This window comes from Mustelus asterias, chromosome 11 (assembly GCF_964213995.1).
Source record: "Mustelus asterias chromosome 11, sMusAst1.hap1.1, whole genome shotgun sequence".
Classification (NCBI taxonomy): Eukaryota; Metazoa; Chordata; class Chondrichthyes; order Carcharhiniformes; family Triakidae; genus Mustelus; species Mustelus asterias.
The window spans coordinates 71,540,352-71,565,209 of record NC_135811.1 but is presented as its reverse complement, the minus strand read 5'-3'; the positions used below and the strand labels follow the sequence as shown (position 1 = coordinate 71,565,209).

General features: G+C 45.4%; 1 protein-coding gene across 1 annotated transcript in view; it reads left to right on the top strand.

The window, feature by feature from the left end:
* The first annotated feature begins 1,648 nt into the window (after positions 1 to 1,648).
* Positions 1,649 to 24,858, top strand: part of dcaf7 (ddb1 and cul4 associated factor 7) — a 44,997-nt gene continuing 21,787 nt past the window's right edge. The window contains exons 1-3 of the mRNA XM_078223726.1: positions 1,649 to 2,112; positions 5,444 to 5,555; positions 18,609 to 18,727. Coding sequence (XP_078079852.1) covers positions 1,816 to 2,112; positions 5,444 to 5,555; positions 18,609 to 18,727 — 528 coding nt within the window. The 5' untranslated portion in view covers positions 1,649 to 1,815. The remainder of the gene's footprint in view (positions 2,113 to 5,443; positions 5,556 to 18,608; positions 18,728 to 24,858) is intronic.

Genomic DNA, 24,858 nt, shown 5'->3' with positions numbered 1-24,858 from the left:
GTAACTTCATTACAGCGTGAATGTAAGCCTTACTTGTGACTAACAAATAAATAAACCTGCCCGTTTGTCCATCCCATCTATATCTTCTGGTAACTGAAGACACTCAGCCTCACTGCTAACCACACAACCAATCTTTGTGTCATCTACAAACTTACTAATCCTGTTCCCCACATAGTCATCAATGTTGTTTATATAAATGACGAATAGTAGGAGACTCAGCACAGATCCCTGTGGTACGCCACTGGACACTGGCTTCCAGTCACTAAAAACAGCCTTCTGTCAACACTGTCTGTCTCCTACAAATGAAGAAGGTAGTAAGAAGTCTCACAACACCAGGTTAAAGTCCAATAGGTTTATTTGGTAGCAAATACCATCCTACGAATGAGCCAAAGTTGAATCCACTTTATCAAATTACCATGTATCCCATATGCATTTGCCTTCTTTATAAGTCTCTCATGTGGGGTCTCCAGGATCATTCTATGATTGTACACAGCAGCATGCGGGAGACTGATCCTCAATTCCTGGAAGCTCCAGGCTATTCCTGGAGGTTTGGCAACCATGATATGGAGATGCTGGCGTTGGACACAGTAAGAAGTCTAACAACACCAGGTCAAAGTCCAACAGGTTTATTTGGTAGCAAAAGCCACTAGCTTTCGGAACAGGCTGTTCCTTCGTTCTGAACTCCCACCCACCTGACAAAATATGGTATATTTCTACCAAATAAACCTGTTGGACTTTAACCTGGTGTTGTTAAAACTCTTACTGTACTTCTGTGGTGAGCAGCTCACCTTCAGGCTCTCCAGAACCTGTCCACCATCTACAAGGTACAAGTCAGGATTGGGATGGGGTATTTTAGGAGGGGGTTTGCTGGTAAGCGGCTGGGTGAGAACGTGGCCTTGCCCGGGGGTTGGGGGGGGGGGGGAGGTCAGCCTGGACACAGTGTGGACAAAATGGCCACCCAGGCCAGATGGATCATCAGGGAACCCCATGTCATGATTTGCTTTCCACAAAGGGTTAATAACTGGCTTGGGGGGGGGGGGGAAATGTAGACATTTAACCCTGGAAATGCCACCCGCCTGAGGTTTGAAGGCGGTTAGGTCAATCAGAGGGCAGATGACAGAGCTCTGACCCGGTCTGACAGTGGATTGGTCCAAACCGCTGTCAATCAATTGGATCTTGGCGCCAGAACACCCGCCTCTGACGGTTTAAATTTGATTGGTCCTTTTGTCTGTCAATCACTCCCCTCTTCGCCAATCAAATCCAAAGAACTAATTGATTACCCGCCCACCATCAGCCCTGGAACACAGCCCTCCTGATCAATCTGATTGGTTGTCTTCCCTGTCAATCAAACACATCCCTCATGCCAGTTGATTCACAAATCGAGTCACCAACGGAAATAACCGCCGCCAGCCTTTCCTAATTCATTGGTCAACAGAGCTGTCAATCCGTACACCCGCCCCACTGCTCACATTCTATTGGCGAAACCCTCTATCAATCAACCTACTTCTTCAGCTTTTCACCAATAAACACTGCGGTTCCAATGGCCGGCGCCGCCCTTCTGGTTCCGGTGTAACATTGGTCAGTTTAGCTGTCAGTCACGGCGAGGCTGGCTGTGATTGGTGCAGGTCGCTGTCAGTCAGCGGCGTGCATCCGCTGCGAGTTTGAGCGGTTTATTGTTGTGGGGCCGGGGGGGAGGGGGGAACGCGAGGCCGGGCTCCGGGAGCGGGGGCCTGAGAGAAGCGAGGCCGGGCTCCAGGAGCGGGGGCCTGAGAGACGCGAGGCCGGGCTCCGGGAGCGGGGCCTGCCCGTCCCAAGATGAGCATGCACGGCAAGCGGAAGGAGATCTACAAGTACGAGGCGCCATGGACCGTGTACGCCATGAACTGGAGCGTGAGGCCCGACAAGCGGTTCCGCCTGGCGCTCGGCTCCTTCGTGGAGGAGTACAACAACAAGGTGCAGATAGTGGGCCTGGACGAGGAGAGCTCCGAGTTCATTGCCCGCAACACCTTCGACCACCCGTACCCCACCACCAAGATCATGTGGATCCCCGACACCAAGGGCGTCTACCCCGACCTGCTGGCCACCTCCGGGGATTATCTGCGGGTCTGGAGGGTAAGGAGAGGCCAGAGGGGGGGGGGGGGATGGGTGAGGGAGAGAGGGGGGGGGGGGTGAGGGAGAGAGGGGGGGGGGGTGAGGGAGAGAGGGGGGGGGGGTGAGGGAGAGAGGGGGGGGGGGTGAGGGAGAGAGGGGGGGGGGGTGAGGGAGAGAGGGGGGGGGGTGGGGGAATGGGTGAGGGAGAGGGGGGGGGGAAATGGGTGAGGGAGAGAGGGGGGTGGGGGAATGGGTGAGGGAGAGGGTGGGGGGTGAGGGAGAGGGTGGGGGGTGGGGGAATGGGTGAGGGAGAGAGTGGGGGGTGGGGGAATGGGTGAGGGAGAGAGGGGGGGGTGGGGGAATGGGTGAGGGAGAGAGGGGGGGTGGGGGAATGGGTGAGGGAGAGAGGGGGGGTGGGGGAATGGGTGAGGGAGAGAGGGGGGGTGGGGGAATGGGTGAGGGAGAGAGGGGGGGTGGGGGAATGGGTGAGGGAGAGAGGGGGGGGTGGGGGAATGGGTGAGGGAGAGGGGGGGTGGGGGAATGGGTGAGGGAGAGGGGGGGGTGGGGGGATGGGTGAGGGAGAGAGTGGGGGGTGGGGGAATGGGTGAGGGAGAGAGTGGGGGGTGGGGGAATGGGTGAGGGAGAGGGGGGGTGGGGGAATGGGTGAGGGAGAGGGGGGGTGGGGGAATGGGTGAGGGAGAGGGGGGGTGGGGGAATGGGTGAGGGAGAGGGGGGGGTGGGGGAATGGGTGAGGGGGGGGTGGGGGAATGGGTGAGGGGGTGAGGGGGGGTGGGGGAATGGGTGAGGGGGGGTGGGGGAATGGGTGAGGGGGTGGGGGAATGGGTGAGGGGGGGTGGGGGAATGGGTGGGGGGGTGGGGGAATGGGTGAGGGAGAGGGGGGAATGGGTGAGGGAGAGAGGGGGGTGGGGGAATGGGGGAGGAGGTGGGGGAGTGGGTGAGGGGGGGCAGTTGGGGGAATGGGTGGGGGGGGCAGGTGGGGGAAGGGGTGGGGAGGTGGGGGAATGGGTGGGGTGGTGGGGGGGGACTGGGTGAGGGGGGGAGAGGTGGTGGGGGGGGACTGGGTGAGGGGGGGAGAGGTGGGGGACTGGGTGAGGGGGGAGAGGTGGGGGACTGGGTGAGTGGGGGGGAGAGGTGGGGGACTGGGTGAGTGGGGGGGAGAGGTGGGGGACTGGGTGAGTGGGGGGGAGAGGTGGGGGACTGTGTGAGCGGGGGGGAGAGGTGGGGGACTGTGTGAGCGGGGGGGGGGGAAGAGGTGGGGGACTGGGTGAGGGTGGGGGGGAGGGGGTGGGGGACTGGGAGAGGTGGGGGAATGGGTGAGGGGGGGGTGGGGGAGATTAGCGATGACGGGGTAAGAGGAAATGGAGTGGGAGAGAATGAGCCGGGGGGAGTTTAGCATGAGGGGGCAATGATAAGGGAGGGTGTCTGTGATGCGAGTGAAGCTCGCTCTTCACATTTGCAGGGAGCTGCCCCTCATAGTGATTTTATTTTGCACTGATTGGCAACAGTTCCCATATATAATATGTCCTGTAAATAGTGTAGAAGGTAAACAACAAATCTTTTGGTGTTGTTGGCTGATTGTGGGCATTGTTGGACTGGACGTAAGGAGTCTACCTCACCATCTGCTGAAGCTGTGGAATTTTAACAGGCAGATGGTGCCTCGGCTTAACATATCATCTGAGAGGGTATCAGTGACAATGCAGCACCCTCATGGGTGATCTTCACGTACTGTGTGCAGACTGAGAAATGTTGGCACTTTGTTTTATTTTACATTGGTTTGTTTGAAATGAAGCTGATAGAGTAGCTGTAGGCACAGGTGGGTTTTTAGGTTGTGATAGCTTGCTGTTAGTGTGGAGAGCATTAATACGTGGACAAAATTGTTGTGGAAGTTTGAATTTATACAGAAATGTATTCCCTGATTTAACACCACCTATTAACTCTGAAGCAGTAAGTCAGAGAGATGGAAGATCTTTCGTTTGATTGTCAGGCTGTGTAACATTAGCTAATCTCTACCAGCCTTTAGCATTCTACAAGTGCTCTCAATAATCCTCCGCTAAATCGGGGAATACCAGCCAGAGGAGCTGTTCCTGACTGCTGTTCAATAGCCTGTCCTTGTAAGCTGCTTGTATTTGGATATTAGATGAGGCTTTAGTGCTCTTCAAGGGGGAATGATCTTATGCACATGATCTGGACTTGTGCATAAAGATTGACCACTTTCAGGAGGTATTGGATGCCTGTTGAGCTGGAGTGAGCATTGTCAATAGGGGCGATTAGAGTTGTAGCCTGGAAGCCATGTTCCAGGCATTTTGATGCTGATCATTCTTGCCTGTGCCACCTTCAGATGTGACAGGAATGTGGGTGTTAAGGGCATTGCTTTTTGCTACCTGTCACATGAGTAAGAGAGGAAAATGATTTATGATGTAGACTATGTGCAAACATGTCTCAAACTTGCCCTTTCACAGATTCTCTCCTGGCAGCATTGATCTCAAGGAGGTAGAATTCCATGGTTACCTCCCCCAATGGTCATTTTCCTTATGTAAGCAGGATTTTCAATCACAAGAATTTTTCCTGACTGGCTTTACAGCAGGAGTCAATGCTTGATGATGGAGAGCTGAAACCCTGGCTGATCTTTCTTTCCTCCTGCACTTCCCCACCGCCCCTGCCGTAATTTCATAATCTTTGAAACCATCTGTGGAGAGAAACAATTAAATGTCTTTGGAACAGTGTGAATTCTGCTTGCTCAGCAGTCATCAAACCTTGTAACATTTTGGTCTCTAGTTTGGCAGTGTATCTTGTATTGTACTTGGCAAGCTACTAACTTCTTGCGATTGAGGGTGTGTTGTAGATTGATCTGTGGCTGTGCCTCAGTCTCTTAAAATCCTGGGAGATTATACAGTTGTTTTCTTGTGAATTGTTGCATTGTACGCTGGTGTGGTTTTCCAAAGATGTTGTGTCACAGGATTTAGGGACGAGTTGTAGATGTTGATGGTGAAGTACAATGACAAATTTAACAGCTGGGAGTGGCTGAAAATTACTGGTGGGGCAGTGGCAGGGGTTCAGTAAATGGTTTCAGTGCTCTTCATTCAGCTTTGAAATCACAATTGACTTATGCTTTAGAGTTCTTGTTGGGATTGGCTGTGATGATTCTCCATCCATCAAATGGCCTGCTGACTTTGACCAGCAAGGTTCACTTCTGAGGAATAGGCGTGCGTACCAGAGGGTATGTGGGGGGAGCACAGGCTAGCATGAACTCGGGCTTTCAAAAGAGCAGGAAGAATTAAGCAACTGACAGGAAAAGTTTGCTGAATGTCTTTTTATTCTCTTAATGTTCCAGGTGAGCGATACAGAAACCCGGCTGGAATGCTTACTAAATAATAACAAGAACTCTGACTTCTGTGCACCTCTGACCTCATTTGACTGGAATGAAGTGGACCCAAATCTCCTGGGTAAGGAAGAGCTGCAGGCTAATTACTCAGCTTCTGGAAACTCGTGTGATGTGCAGCTCAGAACTGAGCAATTAGCTCCATAAACTTCAGCCTCCTCTCGAGAATCCTAGACGCAAACATTTTGTGTTCACTTTTTGTAATCTTGCCAATGTTAGAGAGAAGAGGGATTGATTGCCCATGGGAGCTCTGTGGCTTTGAAGGAATAGAGTCCCTTGTTGCATTTTCTAATTTATTTGATGATTTTTGTGGTATTAAGTAGAAGTGAAAAGCCCGAATTTGAGACCCTGTGCAATTGTATCGTAAATGGAGTTAGTTTATAAAGTTTTCCTATTATTGAATGGAAATTTTCTGCTCATCATCCCATACTGCAACAGAGTGACTTTTATCTGACTCCCCACATTTCTAAATGAGTGCCAAATTAGGAAAAGTTTTGTATGTTGAATCTGTGATTGACTTTGCCAAATTCAGTAACTGGAGAAAATTGAGACTCCATCACTCTGTGATGTGAACCCAGCTCCAAGGCAACAACCCAGTCAACAAAAAATAGTAGTCCAGCTGGCGGAAGCACCAATTCACAGACTCGCAGGACTATTGCCCCCTGCACTGCTCAGCTGTCACTGTCGGGAAAGACAACCAATGGTAACCAGTTACTCCCCATCTCCACGGTAATAGAAGAAGAATTATCCCAGGGATAGTTGCAACCACATTTTTCCTGGGCACAAGCTGAACACCATGACCGTTTGATTCAGCCAACAAGCAGTGACTGAGCCTTGTTGTAGGTGCAAGGAGCCGAGCTTTGCAGTGCATCTCTACATTGTTCCCTCATCCAAATTGGAGTCCAGCATCACCAAGTTTCCATTAAGAGAAACAGCAATGACAAATATGTTTAATTACACAACCAATTAGTAGACAGGAATAAACATTCACTACAGAGAGCTGGTGGAATTTTTATAACATCGAATAGGAGGCCTCGGAAGCTAAAAGGTTAAGAACCCCTGAAATAGGTGACCTGGTTATCACGTTACTTGTTGTGGAATCTTGCTGAGCATAATTTGGGTAAGAAGTTTAACAACACCAAGTTAAAGTCCAACAGGTTTATTTGGTAGCAAAAGCCACACAAGCTACCAAATGAACCTGTTGGACTTTAACCTGGTGTTGTTAAACTTCTTACTGTGTTTACCCCAGTCCAACGCCGGCATCTCCACATCATAATTTGGGTGCCATGTCTCCTACATTGCAGTTTTTGCCTGCAGATCCCACTTCACCTGTATCCCATTTAGTCTCTTAATTTCCGTGGAGTATTTGGAGCCCATATTCTTCATATTGATCTGCACCACCTCACACATCTGTATTTCTAAAACAAGGTAAGAAGTCTCACAACACCAGGTTAAAGTCCAACTGGTTTATTTGGTAGCAAATACCATAAGCTTTCGGAGCGCTGCTCCTTCGTCAGATGGAGTGGAAATGTGCGCTCAAACAGTGCACAGCGACACAACATCAAGTTACAGAATACTGATTAGAATGCAAATCCCTAAAGCCAGCCAGGTCTTAAAGGTACAGACAATGTGGGTGGACAGAACATTAAACACAGGTTAAAGAGATGTGCGTTGTCTCCAGACAGAACAGCTAGTGAGATTCTGCAAGCCCAGGAGGCAAGCTGTGGGGGTTACTGATAATGTGACATAAATTCAACATCCCGGTTGAGGCCGTCCTCATGTGTGCGGAACTTGGCTATCAGTCTCTGCTCAGCGACTCTGCGCTGTCGTGTGTCGTGAAGGCCGCCTTGGAGAACGCTTACCTGAAGATCCAAGGCTGAATGCCCGTGACTGCTGAAGTGCTCCCACACAGGAAGAGAACAGTCTTGCCTGCTTGATAGTGGATGCAGAGAGAATGTTTTTTCCTTGTGGGGTAACCTATAACTCGGGCACTGTTTCAACATAAAGGCTCTCACATTTAAGACAGGAGGATATGCTTGTATTGATGGTACAGTGAACATTCTTTGGATTGGTCAGACCTCTCATCCTAGGGGCCAGTGAGGCCCAGGTCGCAGTACACTGGGGCACTGTCCCAATATAAATTGTTGATCATTTAGGACTGAAATGAGAAATTTCGCTCAGGGTTGTGGGTGCTCCATTAAAGATATTCAAGGCAGAGATGGGCAGATCTTTGAGCCCTCAGGGAATCAAGTGGCTTGGAGAGTGGGTGGGAAGTGGAGTAGAGGGGGATGATCAGCCATGATCATATTGAATGGTGGAGCAGACACAAGATGTCTACTCCTGTTCCCATTTCTTGTGAGCTGGGTGTCAGGCTATGTTTTTCGATGATGTCGCTAAGGGCCAGCATGCACTAGAGAATTCGGCGAGGGCCAAGGATAGAGTGTGAGGAATGGGAGGAGAAATTGCTGCGGTGATACTCTGGCCAGGAAATCAGCTGGGGCTCCTCCTGTTGATCAGGTATCAAGTGATTTGTGCTGGAACCAATTTAATGAGTGAGCAGGATCAGTTTCAGCTGCGATGCACCAAATCTCCCTGATAGGCAGTGAGATTCCAAAGGCTATTCCACTATGATTGCGCACACAGATTAGGAATCTCCTGGTAGAGTAGAGAGGTGAGGAATTATTTCCGCTGGCAGGGGGAGGGTCACTTACCCAAAGCATGCAGATTTAACGTAATTGGCAAACAAACCAAGGGGGCGGGGGGGAGAATTTTTTCACATTATGAAGAGTTTGAATGCAAGGCAGAAACAGATTCATAAACATCAGAAGATGCTTGAAACGGCTTTGCTTAATTGAGGGATTGAAGGGCTGATGGTGTCCCAACTTGGTGAATCAACTCCTTCAAAGAACAATACAGCACAGGAACAGGCCCTTCAGCCCTCCAAGCCCGCGCCGCTCCCTGGTCCAAACTAGACCATTCTTTTGTATCCCTCCATTCCCACTCCGTTCATGTGGCGATCTAGATAAGTCTTAAATGTTCCCAGTGTGTCCGCCTCCACCACCTTGCCCCCCCCCCCCCCCCCCCCCGAACCTACGCCTCCACCACCTTGCCCCCCCCCCCCCCCCCCCCGAACCTACGCCTCCACCACCTTGCCCCCCCCCCCCTGAACCTATGACCCCTCGTGAACGTCACCACTGACCTGGGAAAAAGCTTCCCACCGTTCACCCCATCTATGCCTTTCATAATTTTATACACCTCTATTAGGTCACCCCTCATCCTCCGTCTTTTCAGTGAGAACAACCCCAGTTTACCCAATCTCTCCTCATAACTAAGCCCTTCCATACCAGGCAACATCCTGGTAAACCTCCTCTGCACTGTCTCTAAAGCCTCCACGTCCTTCCGATAGTGTGGCGACCAGAACTGGGCGCACTATTCCAAATGCGGCCGAACCAACGTTCTATACAACTGCAACATCAGACCCCAACTTTTATACTCTATGCCCCGTCCTACAAAGGCAAGCATGCCATATGCCTTCTTCACTACCTTCTCCACCTGTGCCGTCACCTTCAAGGATCTGTGGACTTGCACACCCAGGTCCCTCTGCATATCTACACCCTTTATGGTTCTGCCATTTATCGTATAGCTCCCCCCTACGTTAGTTCTACCAAAATGCATCACTTCGCATTTATCTGGATTGAACTCCATCTGCCATTTCTTTGCCCAAATTTCCAGCCTATCTATATCCTTCTGTAGCCTCTGACAATGTTCCTCACTATCTGCAAGTCCAGCCATTTTCGTGTTGTCCGCAAACTTACTGATCACCCCAGTTACACCGCCTTCCAGATCGTTTATATAAATCATGAACAGCAGAGGTCCCAATACAGAGCCCTGCGGAACACCACTAGTCACAGGCATGCAGCCGGAAAAAGACCCTTCCACTACCACCCTCTGTCTTCTGTGACCAAGCCAGTTCTCCACCCATCTAGCCACCTCCCCCTTTATCCCATGAGATCCAACCTTTTGCACCAACCTACCATGAGGGACTTCGTCAAACGCTTTACTAAAGTCCATATAGACGACATCCACGGCCCTTCCCTCGTCAACCATTCTAGTCACTTCTTCAAAAAACTCCACCAGGTTAGTGAGGCATGACCTCCCTCTCACAAAACAATGCTGACTATCGTTAATGAGTTTATTCCTTTCTAAATGCGCATACTTCCTATCTCTAAGAATCCTCTCCAACAACTTCCCGACCACGGACGTCAAGCTCACCGGCCTATAATTTCCCGGGTTATCCTTCCTACCCTTCTTAAATAACGGGACCACATTAGCTATCCTCCAGTCCTCTGGGACCTCACCTGTGTCCAGTGACGAGACAAAGATTTGCGTCAGAGGCCCAGCGATTTCATCTCTCATCTCCCTGAGCAGCCTTGGATAGATTCCATCAGGCCCTGGGGATTTGTCAGTCTTTATATTCCCTAAAAAACCTAACACTTCCTCCCTTGTAATGGAGATTTTCTCTAACGGGTCAACACTTCCCTCCGAGACACACCCAGTCAACACATCCCTCTCCTTTGTGAATACCGACGCAAAGTATTCATTTAGGATCTCCCCTACTTCTTTGGGCTCGAGGCATAATTCCCCACTTTTGTCCCCGAGAGGTCCGATTTTTTCCCTGACAACCCTTTTGTTCCTAACGTATGAATAAAATGCCTTGGGATTCTCCTTAATCCTGTCTGTCAAGGACATTTCGTGACCCCTTTTTGCCCTTCTAATTCCTCGTTTGAGTTCTTTCCTACTTTCTTTGTATTCCTCCAGAGCTCCCTCCGTTTTTAGCTGCCTGGACCTAACGTACGCCACTCTTTTCTTTTTGATCAATCCCTCAATTTCCCTGGTTATCCACGGTTCTTGAATCCTACCCTTCCTATCCTTTTTTACATGTACATGCCTATCCTGCAGCCCTAACAACTGTTCCTTAAAAGACTCCCACATGCCAGATGTGGATTTACCCTCAAACAGCCTCTCCCAATCAACAGCTGCCAATTTCTGCCTAATCCCATTAAAGTTAGCCTTCCCCCAATCCAACACTTTACCCTTGGGACACCACTCATCCTTTTCCATCACTATCCTAAAGCTAACAGAATTGTGGTCACTATTTGCCACATGTTCCCCTACCAAAACTTTGAAGACCTGACCGGACTCATTCCCCAGTACCAGGTCCAGTATAGCCCGCTCTCTAGTCGGGCTATCTACATATTGTTCCAAAGAACCGTCCTGTATACATTTTACAAATGCCTCCCCATTCAGACTCCCAGCCCTACGGGATTTCCAGTCTATACCAGGGAAATTGAAGTCTCCCACTACAACAACCCTATTTTTCCTGCACCTATCCATTATCTCCTGACATATCCGTTCTTCCACTTCCCTTGGGCTGTTGGGGGGCCTGTCGTATACCCCCAACATAGTGACTGCGCCCTTCCTGTTTCTGAGCTCCACCCACAGTGACTCGTTACACGACCCCTCTGAATTGTCCTCCCTCTACACCGCTGTAATATGCTCTCTAACTAATACTGCTACTCCCCCACCTCTTTTTTACCTCCGGCGAGGAGGTAGGAAAAAATTAGAAAAGTAAATGGGAATGTTCTGAAATTCCACGTTTTCCATATTTCTGAAGGAAGGTCAAGGGCATTCCTTTGGATTGGACTTACTATGTGAAGTTATAGTAAGTGCAGAGTCTGTTGAGTGGGAAGTGGTTTAGCATGTTATGTTCCATTACTCCTGACTGTAATCATTCAGAATGGTTGAGGCCATGTATGGGGATGAGGGAGGAGTTGTGTGCTATATGCTAAAGGTATGTGCTTGTGCTGCAGCATCATCTTAAAAAAAAACAGCCAAGGGCAAGAGATGGCCATTCGCCTCCATCATCTGAACTTTCCTGGCCTGACGATCCAACTGCATTTGAAACATTTTTTAACAAGTTTGTCTCCCACAAACCTGATGTAACTAGATTAACATTTATTAATGAGTAATGGGGTTCTTCCTAATTTCTATTCAAATCCTTTTTTCGATTCACCTGAATTGGAGTAAATGCCTGAGCTTACCTTATCTAAAGACTATTACAACTGACATTCTTCTGCATATGAACCACATAGGCTGATCTCATCTTCTGCATTCACTTCGGTGTTCTCTCTTTGCTGCTTCAACAAATTTGATAGCGATATTTGCATTCCATTACTTTGAATGAAATTTAACTTCCCCTTTAATAATTGGAAGTTTGTGTCTACCATCTTGGCGACCGATGGCGACAGTAATTCTTCCTTCACTGCATGACTCTTCAGATTGATCCTGAGCAGCGAAAGTACCTTGACATCACTCTTTACTGGTATAACCCCTCGTCCCTGGCAAAGTTTCAGTCGATCTAAGCTGAACCTTTTCTGTTGCTTTTGTATCCCTCTTGTTAGTGGAGTGTTCCAAACTAGCTGCTCAAACTTTGGTCTAACTAAATGCTCTTCTGCGAGTTCAGTGTTACTTCCTTACCTTTGTATTCCATGCTTCTAGATCCATTTATTCCTTTATATTCTTTTTCGAGCCTATATCTATCATAGATTGCAGCATAGAAATTGGTCCGACATACAGGACAAGCCCTTTTTTTGGTCCAGGAATCGAGACTCCTTTTCACCTATGACATGCTATTCTCTCATTTGGAGTCAGCTTAAATTTACACCCCACAAATGGATGGTCCTCTGTAATTGGGTAGAAATGATCAATAAGACCTCTGGGATACACTCTCACTGAGCAGACCTTGCGTGACGGGTGACAAAGCATGGCAACCACTTGCATCTATGCTGGTGGTTCACTTCTGTACTCATCATATAAATCAAATCCCTTTTTTATTTGGTAGAATCATCTGAGGCTTCAAAAGTTGGCCAACATACTGGCATCTATGGCACTGTTGATGGCCTATGTAACTGCAGGCGTGAGCCCTCTGCTTCTCTTTCAATTAAAGCATTACCATTTAAGATGCATAAATGTAGTGGGCATTACACAATTTTAGTTATACTTGTTGAAATGTTTAAAGGGGTATAGAAGCTGGAAATAATCAGCAGCTCTGGCAACATCTGTGGAGTGAAAAACAGTTACCGTCTCCAGGTGATGACCTTTGTCAGAACTGTCAGCCCGAAACGTTAACTCTATTTTTGTCCCCCAGATGCTGCCAGACCCGCTAAGTATTTTCAGCATTTCCTGTTCTTCTTTTGGATTTCTCGTATTTTGCACTTGTATTTGAATTTAAGTGGGTAGTGTCAGTGCAGTGTTCTTTTGAACAGGGCTGTTGAATATGTTACTGCAGTGGGTGCTTAATGTAAACTAAAACACCACACAATTTAAGGAGCGTCAGAAGGGACTACAAAAAATAGAAACAGTATTAGACCATAATAAGGTGCAAAATGAGTAAACGCAGCTGTTCCTCTCCAAAATGCCTAAATGTGTCACATGCTTTAACTTTGCTTTGACTTCAGTACAAATGAATGATATTTGGTGTTTTAACTGATCTAAGCCATTGTCCAATTTAACCATGGACATTTTATGTTGAGAACTGTATTTCTGTTCTGTTTTGCATTGGTCTGTACTCTGTTAAGCTATCTGCTAGCCTATGTCTATCATCCTCTAACCTCCTTTGCTACTGTCTCTCAACACCAGGTTAAAGTCCAACAGGTTTATTTGGTAGCACGAGCTTTTGGAGTGTTGCCCCTTCATCAGATGAGTGAAGAGTTGGGTTCACAAACAGGGCAGATAGGCACTCAATTACAAGATAATGGTTGGAATGCTGTGTCTACCCCAGTCCAACGCCGGCAACTCCACATCATCCTGTAACCGTTCATAGTTTTAAACACAATTTGTCATGTTAGCAGTTTGGTATCAGCAAATTTCAATGTTCTCAATTTTTAATTCAGTCATAAATGAGAGCGCCCAGCCCCAATATCCCCCAGTGATATATCCACTATTTCTATCCAGATTGAGAGACCTCTTCGCATCCAGGTAATATTTTAGATACTTACTGAACTCTGTCTATGAACACCTTTATTTAGAGTAAAGAATTTGATTTTTTTTCCTCTTTATTTTTATGGGGTTTTTTAAACGTACTATATTATCCTGTGCACTATTGTCTTTTAAATTGGACCCAGGTTTGAACATACTACTTCATGTGAAGTCTCAAAAGTGTTTTGTAATCTCTGCAGTGTTCTATTGTTCTAGCTGTAGAGGCTAATTGCTTTATATAAAAAAGAGACTTGCACTTTATATAGTTATCACATCCAACTCAATGTCTCAAAGCACATTACAGTCAAAGTACTTTTTGAAATGGGTCCTGTTGTAATGTAGAAAATGTGGCAGCCATTTCGTGCACAGTAAGCTCCCACAAAAGGCAATGTGACAATGACCAGAGAAGCTGACTTTTAGGATGTTGATTGAGGGCCAAATATTGGCCAGGATACCGTGGATAACTCCCTTCTCTTCCAAATAGTGCCATGATATCTTTTACATCCACCCAAAGCTGTTAGAAAGGACTTCAATTTAATGTCTCATCCAAAAGACAGCACCTCAGCACTGCAGTGAAGTGTCAGCTTTCATTTTTGTACTTAATCTCTGGAATGGAGTCAACCATTGTTACTCTCAGGCAAGAATGCTGTCAACTGAATCATAGCTGGTGTTCTAACATTATCTTGATATTGGAAGTACCAAGTCCCCCATGACACCTGGATCTTTTTCTAATTCTCCCTGTGTTAGCCCGCTTTATTCTTTGGAGTCAAATGTGTGACAGTAATTGCGTAATGTGCATTATTTTGCTGTTGTTTGTATTGACGTCCATGTGTTTTTGTCTGCCCAGTATTGTGACCGGCCTGATTGTATCCTTTGCTAGTCCTGATCTCCCAAATTGTGTTGGCAGATTTGACTGTTCTTGATAAGAGTTATTTGCATAGAGCAGAATCAAGGTTCTGGCATAGAACCCTGTGATACTTCCCTCACTATCTCCCCACTGCCTCACGCTACAATGCTTGTTCTGTTTCCTGCTTCAAATCTTGTTCCTTACTCAGTTCCATGCTTTCAATGAAATCCCTGTTTTTTTTTGGTTAACTTGAAATATTTCATGTGGAAATTCCTTAGGTTTTCTAAGCCAAATAATCTCTGTCTACTTTAGTTGAAATGTTCTGGAAGTTTGAAGTTTAGAGGCAAGTTCTTTCCTGTGTAAATCTATACTGACTACTACTTGTCAAGCTGTTGGCATTGCACAATTTATTCCTTGAGCCTACCTCACTATTTAACCTGCTGGTTTTAGGCCAATGTATTTACTGTTGCCGGATTTGCTATCCTCCTTAAATGCACTTATTATAAGTTTGTCTGCTGCTGAAGCCGTGTTTTGTGGTAACTGCTAGTCTGTCACAGAACCATGAATCATTTTGATTTGGTGGCACAGTGGTTAGCACTGCTGCCTCACAGCGCCAGGGACTCGGGTTTGATTCCCAGCTTGGGTCACTGTCGGTATAGAGTTTGCACATTCTCCCTGTGGCTGCGTGGGTTTCCTCCACGTGCTCCAGTTTCCTCCCAGTCCAAAAGATGTACTGGTTAGGTGCATTGGCTATGCTAAATTCTCCCTCCATGCACCCGAACAGGCGCCGGATTGTGACGACTCAGGGATTTTCACAGTAACTTCATTGCAGTGTTAATGTAGGCCTACTCGTGACTAATATTGTCCTCCCTGAAATGGTTGCACATTCCTTGCAGGCTATTTTCCAACTTCCTCTGCATCTGAGCAGACAGAAAATATGAAAAGGATTTGCAGGTTCAGGCAATTCACAAATAAAAGGCAAAATGTGGAAACTATAAAGCATAATCCTCAGTTTGCACACAAGCTCCTGCTGCTGACTTAAATGTCCCTGATCCATCTCGCTGTTTATGGCAAACTCCTAGAAAGATTTTATATCTCCTATATGAATCATAGGGTTGAAACTAGTGAGCACATTGAAGATTGTAGGGTTTAAAGAATTTTCTTCCCGTTGAAGATCAAGCAATTTCTTTGAAGTTGGTATCACCCATCAAGCTTTGTTACATTGAGTAGCAAAATAACGTGTCCCGCCCTGTAACGAGAATTCCAGTTCTGAACTAAGATTTATAATGAAGCTTTGTTTAAGAAATATAGAAACAGGAATAGACCATTCAGCCCATCGAACTTGCTCTGCCATTCAATATGATCATAGCTGATCAGACACTCCAATGCCTTTTATCCACACTATCCCCATAACCCTTTACGTTACTGTTAATCAGAAATCTGTCAATCTCTGCTTTAAACCTACTCAGTGACTGAACTTCCAGAGCCCCCGGGGAGAATTACAAAGATTCACAACCCTCCTGTGAATAAATTTCTCCTCTTCTGTCTTAAGTGGCATCCCCCTTATTTTGAAATTGTGGCCCCTGGTTCGAGACTCGCCAACCAAGGGAAACATCTAACCTGCATCTACTCTGTCTTTTCCTTCAAGTATTTTGTAGGTTTCAATGAGATCATCTCTCATTCTTTGAAACTCTAGAACATACAGGCTCACTTTCCCCAATCTCTCTTCATAAGACAGTCCTGCCATCCCCAGAACAAGTCTGGTGAAGTTTTGCTGCGTTCCCGCTATAGCAATAGATCCATTCTGAGGTAAGGGGACCAAAACTGCGCACAGTACTCCAGATGTAGTCGAACCAAATTTCTATACAATTGAAGCAAGACTCCACTACTCAAATCCTCTTGTGATAAAGGCTAACATTCCATTATTCAACTAATTGAACCGCAAGTGGCCACATACTTCCGGCATATAATCCAGATGTCCTTCCTATCACAATTTAATCTACTATTTAACAGTGACTTCATGGAGACAGTAACATGACAAGTTAGCCGTATGTTTCATTCAATTGACAGATACCTTGGGGTATGTTCAACATGGAGTGCTCTTGATGTAACAGTAATGAAAAATGCATTGCAGCCTGTCATATGGACTTGCCTTTCTTACCGTTATCGCAGAGCAAAGGAAATTTCTCAGACATACAAGATATATAGTTGGCTCAAAGCTGCCAAGTGAAACACTCAAGAACTATTAAAGCTTATTTTTGTCATTTTATTTGTCATCACATCTTATTCAAACAATCTTTCACTCTGTGATCATACAGGCAAAAATGTCAGACAGGAAAAGACCAAATGGTCAGTCAAGCCTGCCCATACAGTTCTGATGCCATATGTATCACAGTACAGATAGCATGGCCTTGAGTCATCAGACCCAAAATCTAAATGTATATATTTTCTTTTGACATCTCTCTCTCCTTTTTGCCTTGTTTATGTTGTTTTCTCTTAAGGTGATATTGGGATTGACTCCACAGGTGTCAACAGCCTCCATCACCTGGCATGGTGAGGAAAGGGCAGTAGACCACCATCCTGCCCACCCTCAGTGTAACCAAGTGCACTTCCCAGTTGATTATTGCTAACATGCAGGAATGTCAGCTCTGATTTCCTTTTTAATTCATGTCCCTTGCCCACTGAGGCCAATTGCAGCACCATGGCTGATTACAGCTGATGTGGCACGCACTGTGACGTAGCTGTTTACAGTGGCACCGCCGTTTCGGCTTTTAGATGTAATTGGGATCCTTTGCTACTGGCCTCTACGTCGGTCGGTTCATTCACCCATTGAGTCATTACCGCCTCTTGTCTGTTTAGGCTGCAGTATGAAGAATGTCCAGAACGGTAGGAACTTTCTAGAGAAAATGAGCAGAAAATTGAGGATGGCTGTAATGCAACCTCTGAACTTCCAAGGGGATATATTTAAATTTGGAGTCTTGTCTCTTTCAAACATTGCTGCAGTGTTTCTTATCTGATTGCTGCTGTTTAAAAATGTTGTGCTGTGGTGGAAAATTCTTCACAAGCCAGAACCTCCAATGTGAGAAAGCACACTATTTCATTTGAGGCCTATTCATATAACTTTAAGCCACTTGTTAGTGTGCAGCTGGAGTAAGGGTGGGGAGAACTAGTCAGGTAGGACACAGATAAGTGTTTACGATGTCGTAAATACAGATGTTTTTGTTCTCCAATTTTCATTCTTCCTTCTGAAGATGCTCGAACTCTCAGCTAAATCGATGTTAGAGTCTCAATCGTTGAGCATTGGTTGGTTGTTGTACCATATGTGCATTCCAGAGAATGATCCTGTTCTCAGTATTTACATCATCTTATCCATTTGGGGTCACTGGATAACAATTGGGACTTGAGAACCAGGCTGATTGCTCCCCTTACTCCCAACATCAGACCAGAGTAGCTGAGGTCAGTTATGGCCCCTACTGTCACCTCAGGTTAACTTAGCACAGGCTAAGAATAAAACTTTTGATGTCCTATAGTGTATCACTCAGTTGTACACTGAACCTTTGGGGTTACATTTTAATATAGAAACGATTTAAGAAATAACTGAAGAACTGTAACAGAGTTAGAAGGAGCCTGAGGCAGTAAGCTACTGTAAATCAAAGCCATTTATTTTGCCAAGCAGCTCACTAATGTTGCAAAGCAGTTTTTGTGGCATGTGTAATTTTCCAGCACAATTAGATTTATCAAAGCTATAGATATATGGGGAAGTTCTCTGACGCAATCTCACTGCCACCTTTGTATTTGAACTTTTCTATCTTCATTAGGCCCTTTAGTCCTGGCAAGCTCATGCACCCTTTGACTTTTTAACAGAAAACTTCTCTTCCCAGCTGTGTGTGTCTGCCACTGACAAAGGCTATAAAGGGAATTGACCAAAATTGATCCAGGCAAATAATTGACAAACTGAATGCAAATCCCATAGGGAGCAAATGGAAAAACCAGGAAGTTGATGAGTAAAAAGGGAATGTCATGGGCTCTTTTTCCAAAAGAGTAATAGAGTTTTGGAATTATTGATGATAAGTGTTGAAATAAGCAACACAAATGGGTTGTTGTAATGGGAAAGGATTGAGGGATCTCTCAAAAAAGGTTGCGGGGTGGAGGGGGCTGCACCTGTTTGGAGTTAACAGTCATTTCCTGCTCCTAAAATGGTCAGATTTATAACTACTGTTCTTTCCCCTGCAGGTACTTCCAGCATAGACACAACTTGTACCATCTGGGGTCTGGAGACGGGACAGGTACTAGGCCGCGTCAATCTGGTCTCTGGTCACGTCAAAACACAGCTCATTGCTCATGATAAAGAGGTAATGAGGTCTTACTGTTCCATAGTGATTTAATGCAGGATACGAAGATCCCCAGTAACTCACTGGGTGAAGGCAACACACAGCGGAGCAGTATGGGGTCTCTGTTCTGATTCTAGATTACTGCTCGGTTAGTTAAAGGATGCTGTAATTATCATAATCAAAGGATAGAAAATCAAGAGGCAAAAAGGAGGGAGGAACTTAAAACAACCATGATTGTAAGAATGTCATAACATTCACAGCTGTGGGCCAAGTGCTAACAAGTGGGATTAGTGTAGATTTAGTGTAGTTTTGTCAGCGCAGACTTGATAGGCTGAAGGCCTCTTCTGTACTGTACTGTGAGACTGATTGTAAGAGCAAAAGTACTGGGAAAGCTAAAAGTTGACAAGCCTATTGGACCTGATCGTCTTAAAAATAAGTGACTGCAGAGATAGTGGGTGCATTGGTTGTAATCTCTAGGAATGTCCCGAGATTCTGGAAACATCCCAGCAGAAAATCACAAATATAACACCTCCATTCAAGACAGGAAGGAGAGAGGAGACGATAGGCCAGTTTTCCTAATATCTGTCACTGGGAAAATGCTAAAATCCATTAGAAAATCATAATTCCACCAGGCACAGCCTGGGTTTATATTTGATGAATTTATTAAAGCTGTGTGCGCGCGTGTGTGTCAAGCTGTTGGGAACATTCTTTCTGAATCCACCCTATGTACGCCTGTTAGACGTGTATAAGTTGCTACGGTGGCACAGTGGTTCGCACTGCTGCCTCAGTAGCACTACTTATCACTGTGCTCAGTTCTGGTACTGTGCTCAGTTCTGGTCGCCTCATTATAGGAAGGATGTGGAAAAGATTGAAAGGGTGCAGAGGAGATTTACAAGGATGTTGCCTGGATTGAGTGGCATGCCTTATGAGGATAGGCTGAGGGAGCTCGGTCTTTTCTCCTTGGAGAGACGTAGGATGAGAGGAGACTTAATAGAGGTATATAAGATGTTGAGAGGCATAGATCGGGTGGGCTCTGAGGCTTTTTCCCAGGGTGGAAATGGCTGCTACGAGAGGACACAGGTTTAAGGTGCTGGGGGGGGTAGGTACAGGGGAAATGTTAGGGGGAAGTTTTTCACACAGAGGGTGGTGGGTGAGTGGAATCGGCTGCCGTCAGTGGTGGTGGAGGCAAACTCAATAGGGTCTTTTAAGAGACTCCTGGATGAGTACATGGGACTTAATAGTATGGAGGGTTATAGGTAGGCCTAAAAGGTAGGGATATGTTCGGCACAACTTGTGGGGCCGAAGGGCCTGTTTTGTGCTGTAGGTTTCTATGTATGTTAATACATGTGACAATAATAAATCAAATCACAGCGCCAGGGACCCAGGTTCAATTCCCGGCGTGGGTCACTTTGTGTGGAGTTTGCACGTTCTCCCGTGTCTGTGTGGGTTTTCTCCGGGTGCCCCGGTTTCCTCCCACAGTCTGAAAGATGTGCTGGTCAGGTGCATTGACCCAAACAGGCGCCGGAGTGTGGTGACTAGGGAAATTTCACACTAACTTCATTGCAGTGTTAATATAAACCTTATTTGTGACTAATAAACTTTACAATTTTTTTACTTTGAATATAATCCAAACCGATTTAGTCTCTCCTCATAAGACAGACCTGCCATCCCAGAAATCAGCCTGGTACTCCCTCTATAGTAAGGACATCCTTCCTCTAAGGGCACCAAAACTGTACACAATCCTTCGGTGTGGCCTCACCAACACACTATGCAATTGCAGTAAAACACCTCTATTCCTATACTCTTATCCTCTCGTTGTGAAGGCCAACATGCTATTTGCTTTCTTTACTGCCTGCTGTGCTTGCTTTCAGCGACTGATGCACAAGGACACCAAGGTCTCGCTGAGTATCCATCTCTCTCAATTGACACCCATTTAAATAATAATCAATACTTTGGTTTTTAAATTCTATCCATCTTCTTACCTACCACTAATCTTGTGTTTGTCAATCTGATACTTAGTTAGGCACAGATGGTGCATCCTTTCTTTTGTTGAAGTAGACAAAATTTGAAATTCCAGTTACTTGCTAAGCGAATAAAGCCACATGATCCCACAGTTTTAAACAGAATACATTTTATTCTACAAAGTCAGCAAAGCAAACACTCAACACCATCTATCTTTTACTCTAATATCCAGGATTAGCATGAGGTTACCGCAAATTAGTAGATAAACCGTGGTCAGGCATACCACAAAGGCAGAGCCAACTAACTCAGAATTTTATCTCTAACATCAGTGAGTCACAAAACTTCTTTAAAACTGTCTTTCTGCTGAGAGATTTCAGCTCCTCTCTTCCAAAGATCCATTACAAGAATATGGAAGACACAGCTGGCTACAATGAAGTGGCATAAAAGGTTGAGGGGTAGGTCAGTAGTGATGCAGTGGCAGACGTTGAAAAAGATATTTCATAGTACTTGGCAAGATATGTTCTAATGAGAAAGAAAGGATGCACCATCTGTGCCTAACTAAGTATCAGATTGACAAACACAAGATTAGTGGTAGGTAAGAAGATGGATAGAATTTAAAAACCAACGAAGAATTACTAAGAAAATAATGAGGATGGAGAAATTAGAGTATGAAGAAAGTTAGCTGAAAGATAACAACGGATACTAAGAGAGTACACAAGTATTTGAGAAGAGAAAGAGAATTGAGGTGTGTGTGTGTGTGTGACCTCCAGAGAGTTTAATGTCAAATTAATAATGGGAAATGCCGTAATTGTTGAGCACAGATTTTGCTCCTATCACTGTAGAGAATACAAATGACATCCTAGAATTGTGTAAATCAAGAGATGAAAGGCAGGGAAAAATTAAAACAATTACCATTGCCAGGGAAAGGGCACTGAGAAAGCGATTGAAACTAAAAGCTGCCAAGTCCCCAGGACTGGATGGACTTCATCCTAATGTTTTTTTTAAAAAAGTGGCTGCAGAGATAGTGGATGTTTTGGTTGTATTTTTCCAAAAATCCCTGGATTCTGGAAAGGTCCCATCAAATTGGAAAATAGCGAATGTTACTCCTCTATTCAGGAAAGTGGGGAGACAAAGCAGGAAGCTACAGGCCAGTTAGCTTAACATGAATGGTTCTAAATTAGGTGGGGTGACAAGACCTGGGTGTCTTCGAATACCAGTCACTGAAGGTCGACATGCAGGTGCAGCAGGCAGTGAAAAAGGCAAATGGACAGGAGCAGGGATATCGTGCTGCAATTATACAGGGCCTTGGTGAGGCCACACCTGGAATATTGTGTGCAGTTTTGGTCTCTTTATCCGAGGAATTTTCTTGCTCTAGAGGGAGAGCAGAGAAGGTTTACCAGACTGATTCCTGGGATAGCAGGACTGATATGTGGAGAGATTGAGTCGGTTAGGATTGTATTCGCTGGACTTCAGAAGAATGAGGAAGGATCTCATAGAAACCTAAAATTCTAACAGGACTAAACAAGGTAGACCCAAGAAGGCTATTCCTGATGGTGGGAGTGTCCAGAATCACGGGTCACAGACTGAGGATATAGTTTAGGACCGAGATGAGAAATTTCTTCACCCAGAGAGTGGTCAACCGATGGAATTCGCTACCACTAAGTAGTTGAGGCCAAATACTAGGATCTATTATCAAACAAGTTATAGCAGGACACTTAAAAAATCTTAATGCAATCTGGAAGAGTCAACATGAGGAAGTAATGAACAACATAGATAAAGGAGAACCTGTAGATGTGGTGTACTTGGATTTCCAAAGGGTGTTAGATAAGGTGCCACATCATTAGCATTGATGATCGGTTGGACAACGAGAAGCTGAGTGTAGGGATAAATGGGTAATTTTCAGGTTAGCAAGCTTTAACTAGTGGAATGCCATAGGTTCATGCTGCAGCTTTAACTATTTACTATCTATATCAATGACTTGGATAAAGGAACTGAATATATGGGACAAAATTTACTGATGACACAAAGATAGCACAGTAAGTTCTGAGGAGAACAAAAGGGATCTACAAAGAGATAGGTTAAATTAGTGGGCAAAAATTGGTGGCGGATGTTGAAAAATGTGAACTTGTCCACTCTTAATCTTCCAAAGGATGTGGATGTTGCTGGCTAGGCCACATTTATTGCCCATCCCTAAATGCCCTTGAAAAGAAAGAATAGAAAAGCAGTACATTAAATGGAGAGAGATTGCAGGACTCGACAGAGGGACCTGGGTGTTCTCAAGTTGCAGGTGCAGCAAGTGATTAGGAAGACAAATGGAATGTTGTAATTTATTGCAATGGGACTGGAATATAAAAGTAAGGAAATTCTGGTACAGTTGTACAGGATGTTGGTGAGATCCCACACACTTTTGGTCACCTTGCGTAAAAAAGGATATAATTGTAATAGAAGCAGTGCAGAGAAGCTTCACTTGACTGATTCCTAGGATGAAGTTATTTTATAAGGAAAGGTCTGATTGGGCCTGCATTCATTGGAGTTTAGAAGGATGATCAAAACATACAAGATTCTGAGAGAGCTTGACATGATGGAGACTGAAAGAATGTTTCCCTTGTGGGAGAGACTAGAACAAGGGGACACAGCTTAGAAATAAGAGGTCTCCCATTGATGGAGATGATGTGAATTTATTTTCTCTCCAAGTTAGTCTGTGGAATGCGCTTCCCCAGTGAGCAGTGAAAGCTGGGTCATTTTTTACAGCTGAGTTAACTAAATTCTTAAACAAAAGCAAAATGCTGTGGATGCTGGAAATCAGAAACAAGTAGGTCTGGCAGCATCTGTTGAGAGAGAAAGTTAACGTTCCGAGTCTGTATAATTCTTCAGAGCTTTGTTTTTAATGCAAGTTTAAAATTGATTCTTGACGAATAAGGGAGTCAAAGGACATGGGGGATGGGCAGGAAAATAGAGACCATAAATCAGACCAACCATGATCTTATCGAATGGCAGAGGGTCGGGGGCTGAATGCCTCCTACTTGATGTGATTTGAAATTGTGGTTTAAATGCTGGATTTTGTACTGCTGAAGCAGTCTCTATTCGCACCAGACGCCCTGCTCCTCTGATGGGATTGTTAATCAATTGCTGAAGTAAAGGGCAGTTCTGCATTCTGGTCATATTAAGAATTAAATTTGGAATGTTTCGGACTTGATGCATGTTGCACCCTTCAGTAGTAACACATGCAGTGCAGACTGTATTTTAACCCAGATCCGAGAGGTGAAAGGCAAGTGTACATTTTTGCACAGCTGACAGGTCACTGTTTGCAATCTTAGCTGAGTTGGGAAAGGTTGGAGGGGGGAGGGGGGGGAAGAGAGAATGGTTGACTGGAAAACCTTCCTAATTCAGAATGACCCTTTTGGGGAAGTTGTGTGACCCAAGCAAGATTGAAAACACTGACCTGAAAAGGTCCTCCCTCAGTTCATCATTTTCAAAAACATGTTTTGCTGGGAAGCATCACGGTGCCTGGGGATTTCTGTTGAAATGCAAGTTTGAAAAAGGCTTGCAAGTGTTACTGAGCAAATAACAATAACGGTAGCTGTCAGAAAAGGAAGCCTGAGCAAATCTCAACTCAAACAAAAACAAAGTGCTGGAAAACCTCAACAGGCGTGACAGCATCTGTGGGGAGAGAATAGAGCCAACGTTTCGAGTCTGGGTGACCCTTCGTCAGAGCAGCATCCGTAGTCTTTTGCCTTTATCTCAGCTCAAACTTTAATGCCCAGGGAAGAGGTAAAGTGACAGTATTCTGGGTGCTTTTAAGCTGGTCAGAATTCACTACTTTAGATTGTTATAACGTCCTTGCAATCTGGTCAGCCTCTAGTCTGTTGTATTAAAAAAAATTTGCTACCAAATAAACGTGTTGGACTTTAACCTGGTGTTGTTAAAACTCTTACTGTGTTCACCCCAGTCCAACGCCGGCATCTCCACATTATTAAAAAAAGACCATTATTTTAGGATGTATTAAGAATGTGATTGGGCTATTTTGTGTTGGACCTCATAGTTGAGCTTGATTCTGTCCTTGCTTAGGTGCTGGATGCACATGCACAAAAATGCCTCAGTGGTGTTCTGAGACTGTGCCCCCTAGTCCAGACACTTCCCCTTGCAGTCAAGGCCAACATAATTATGGGGAGATGGTGTCACTGAACTTG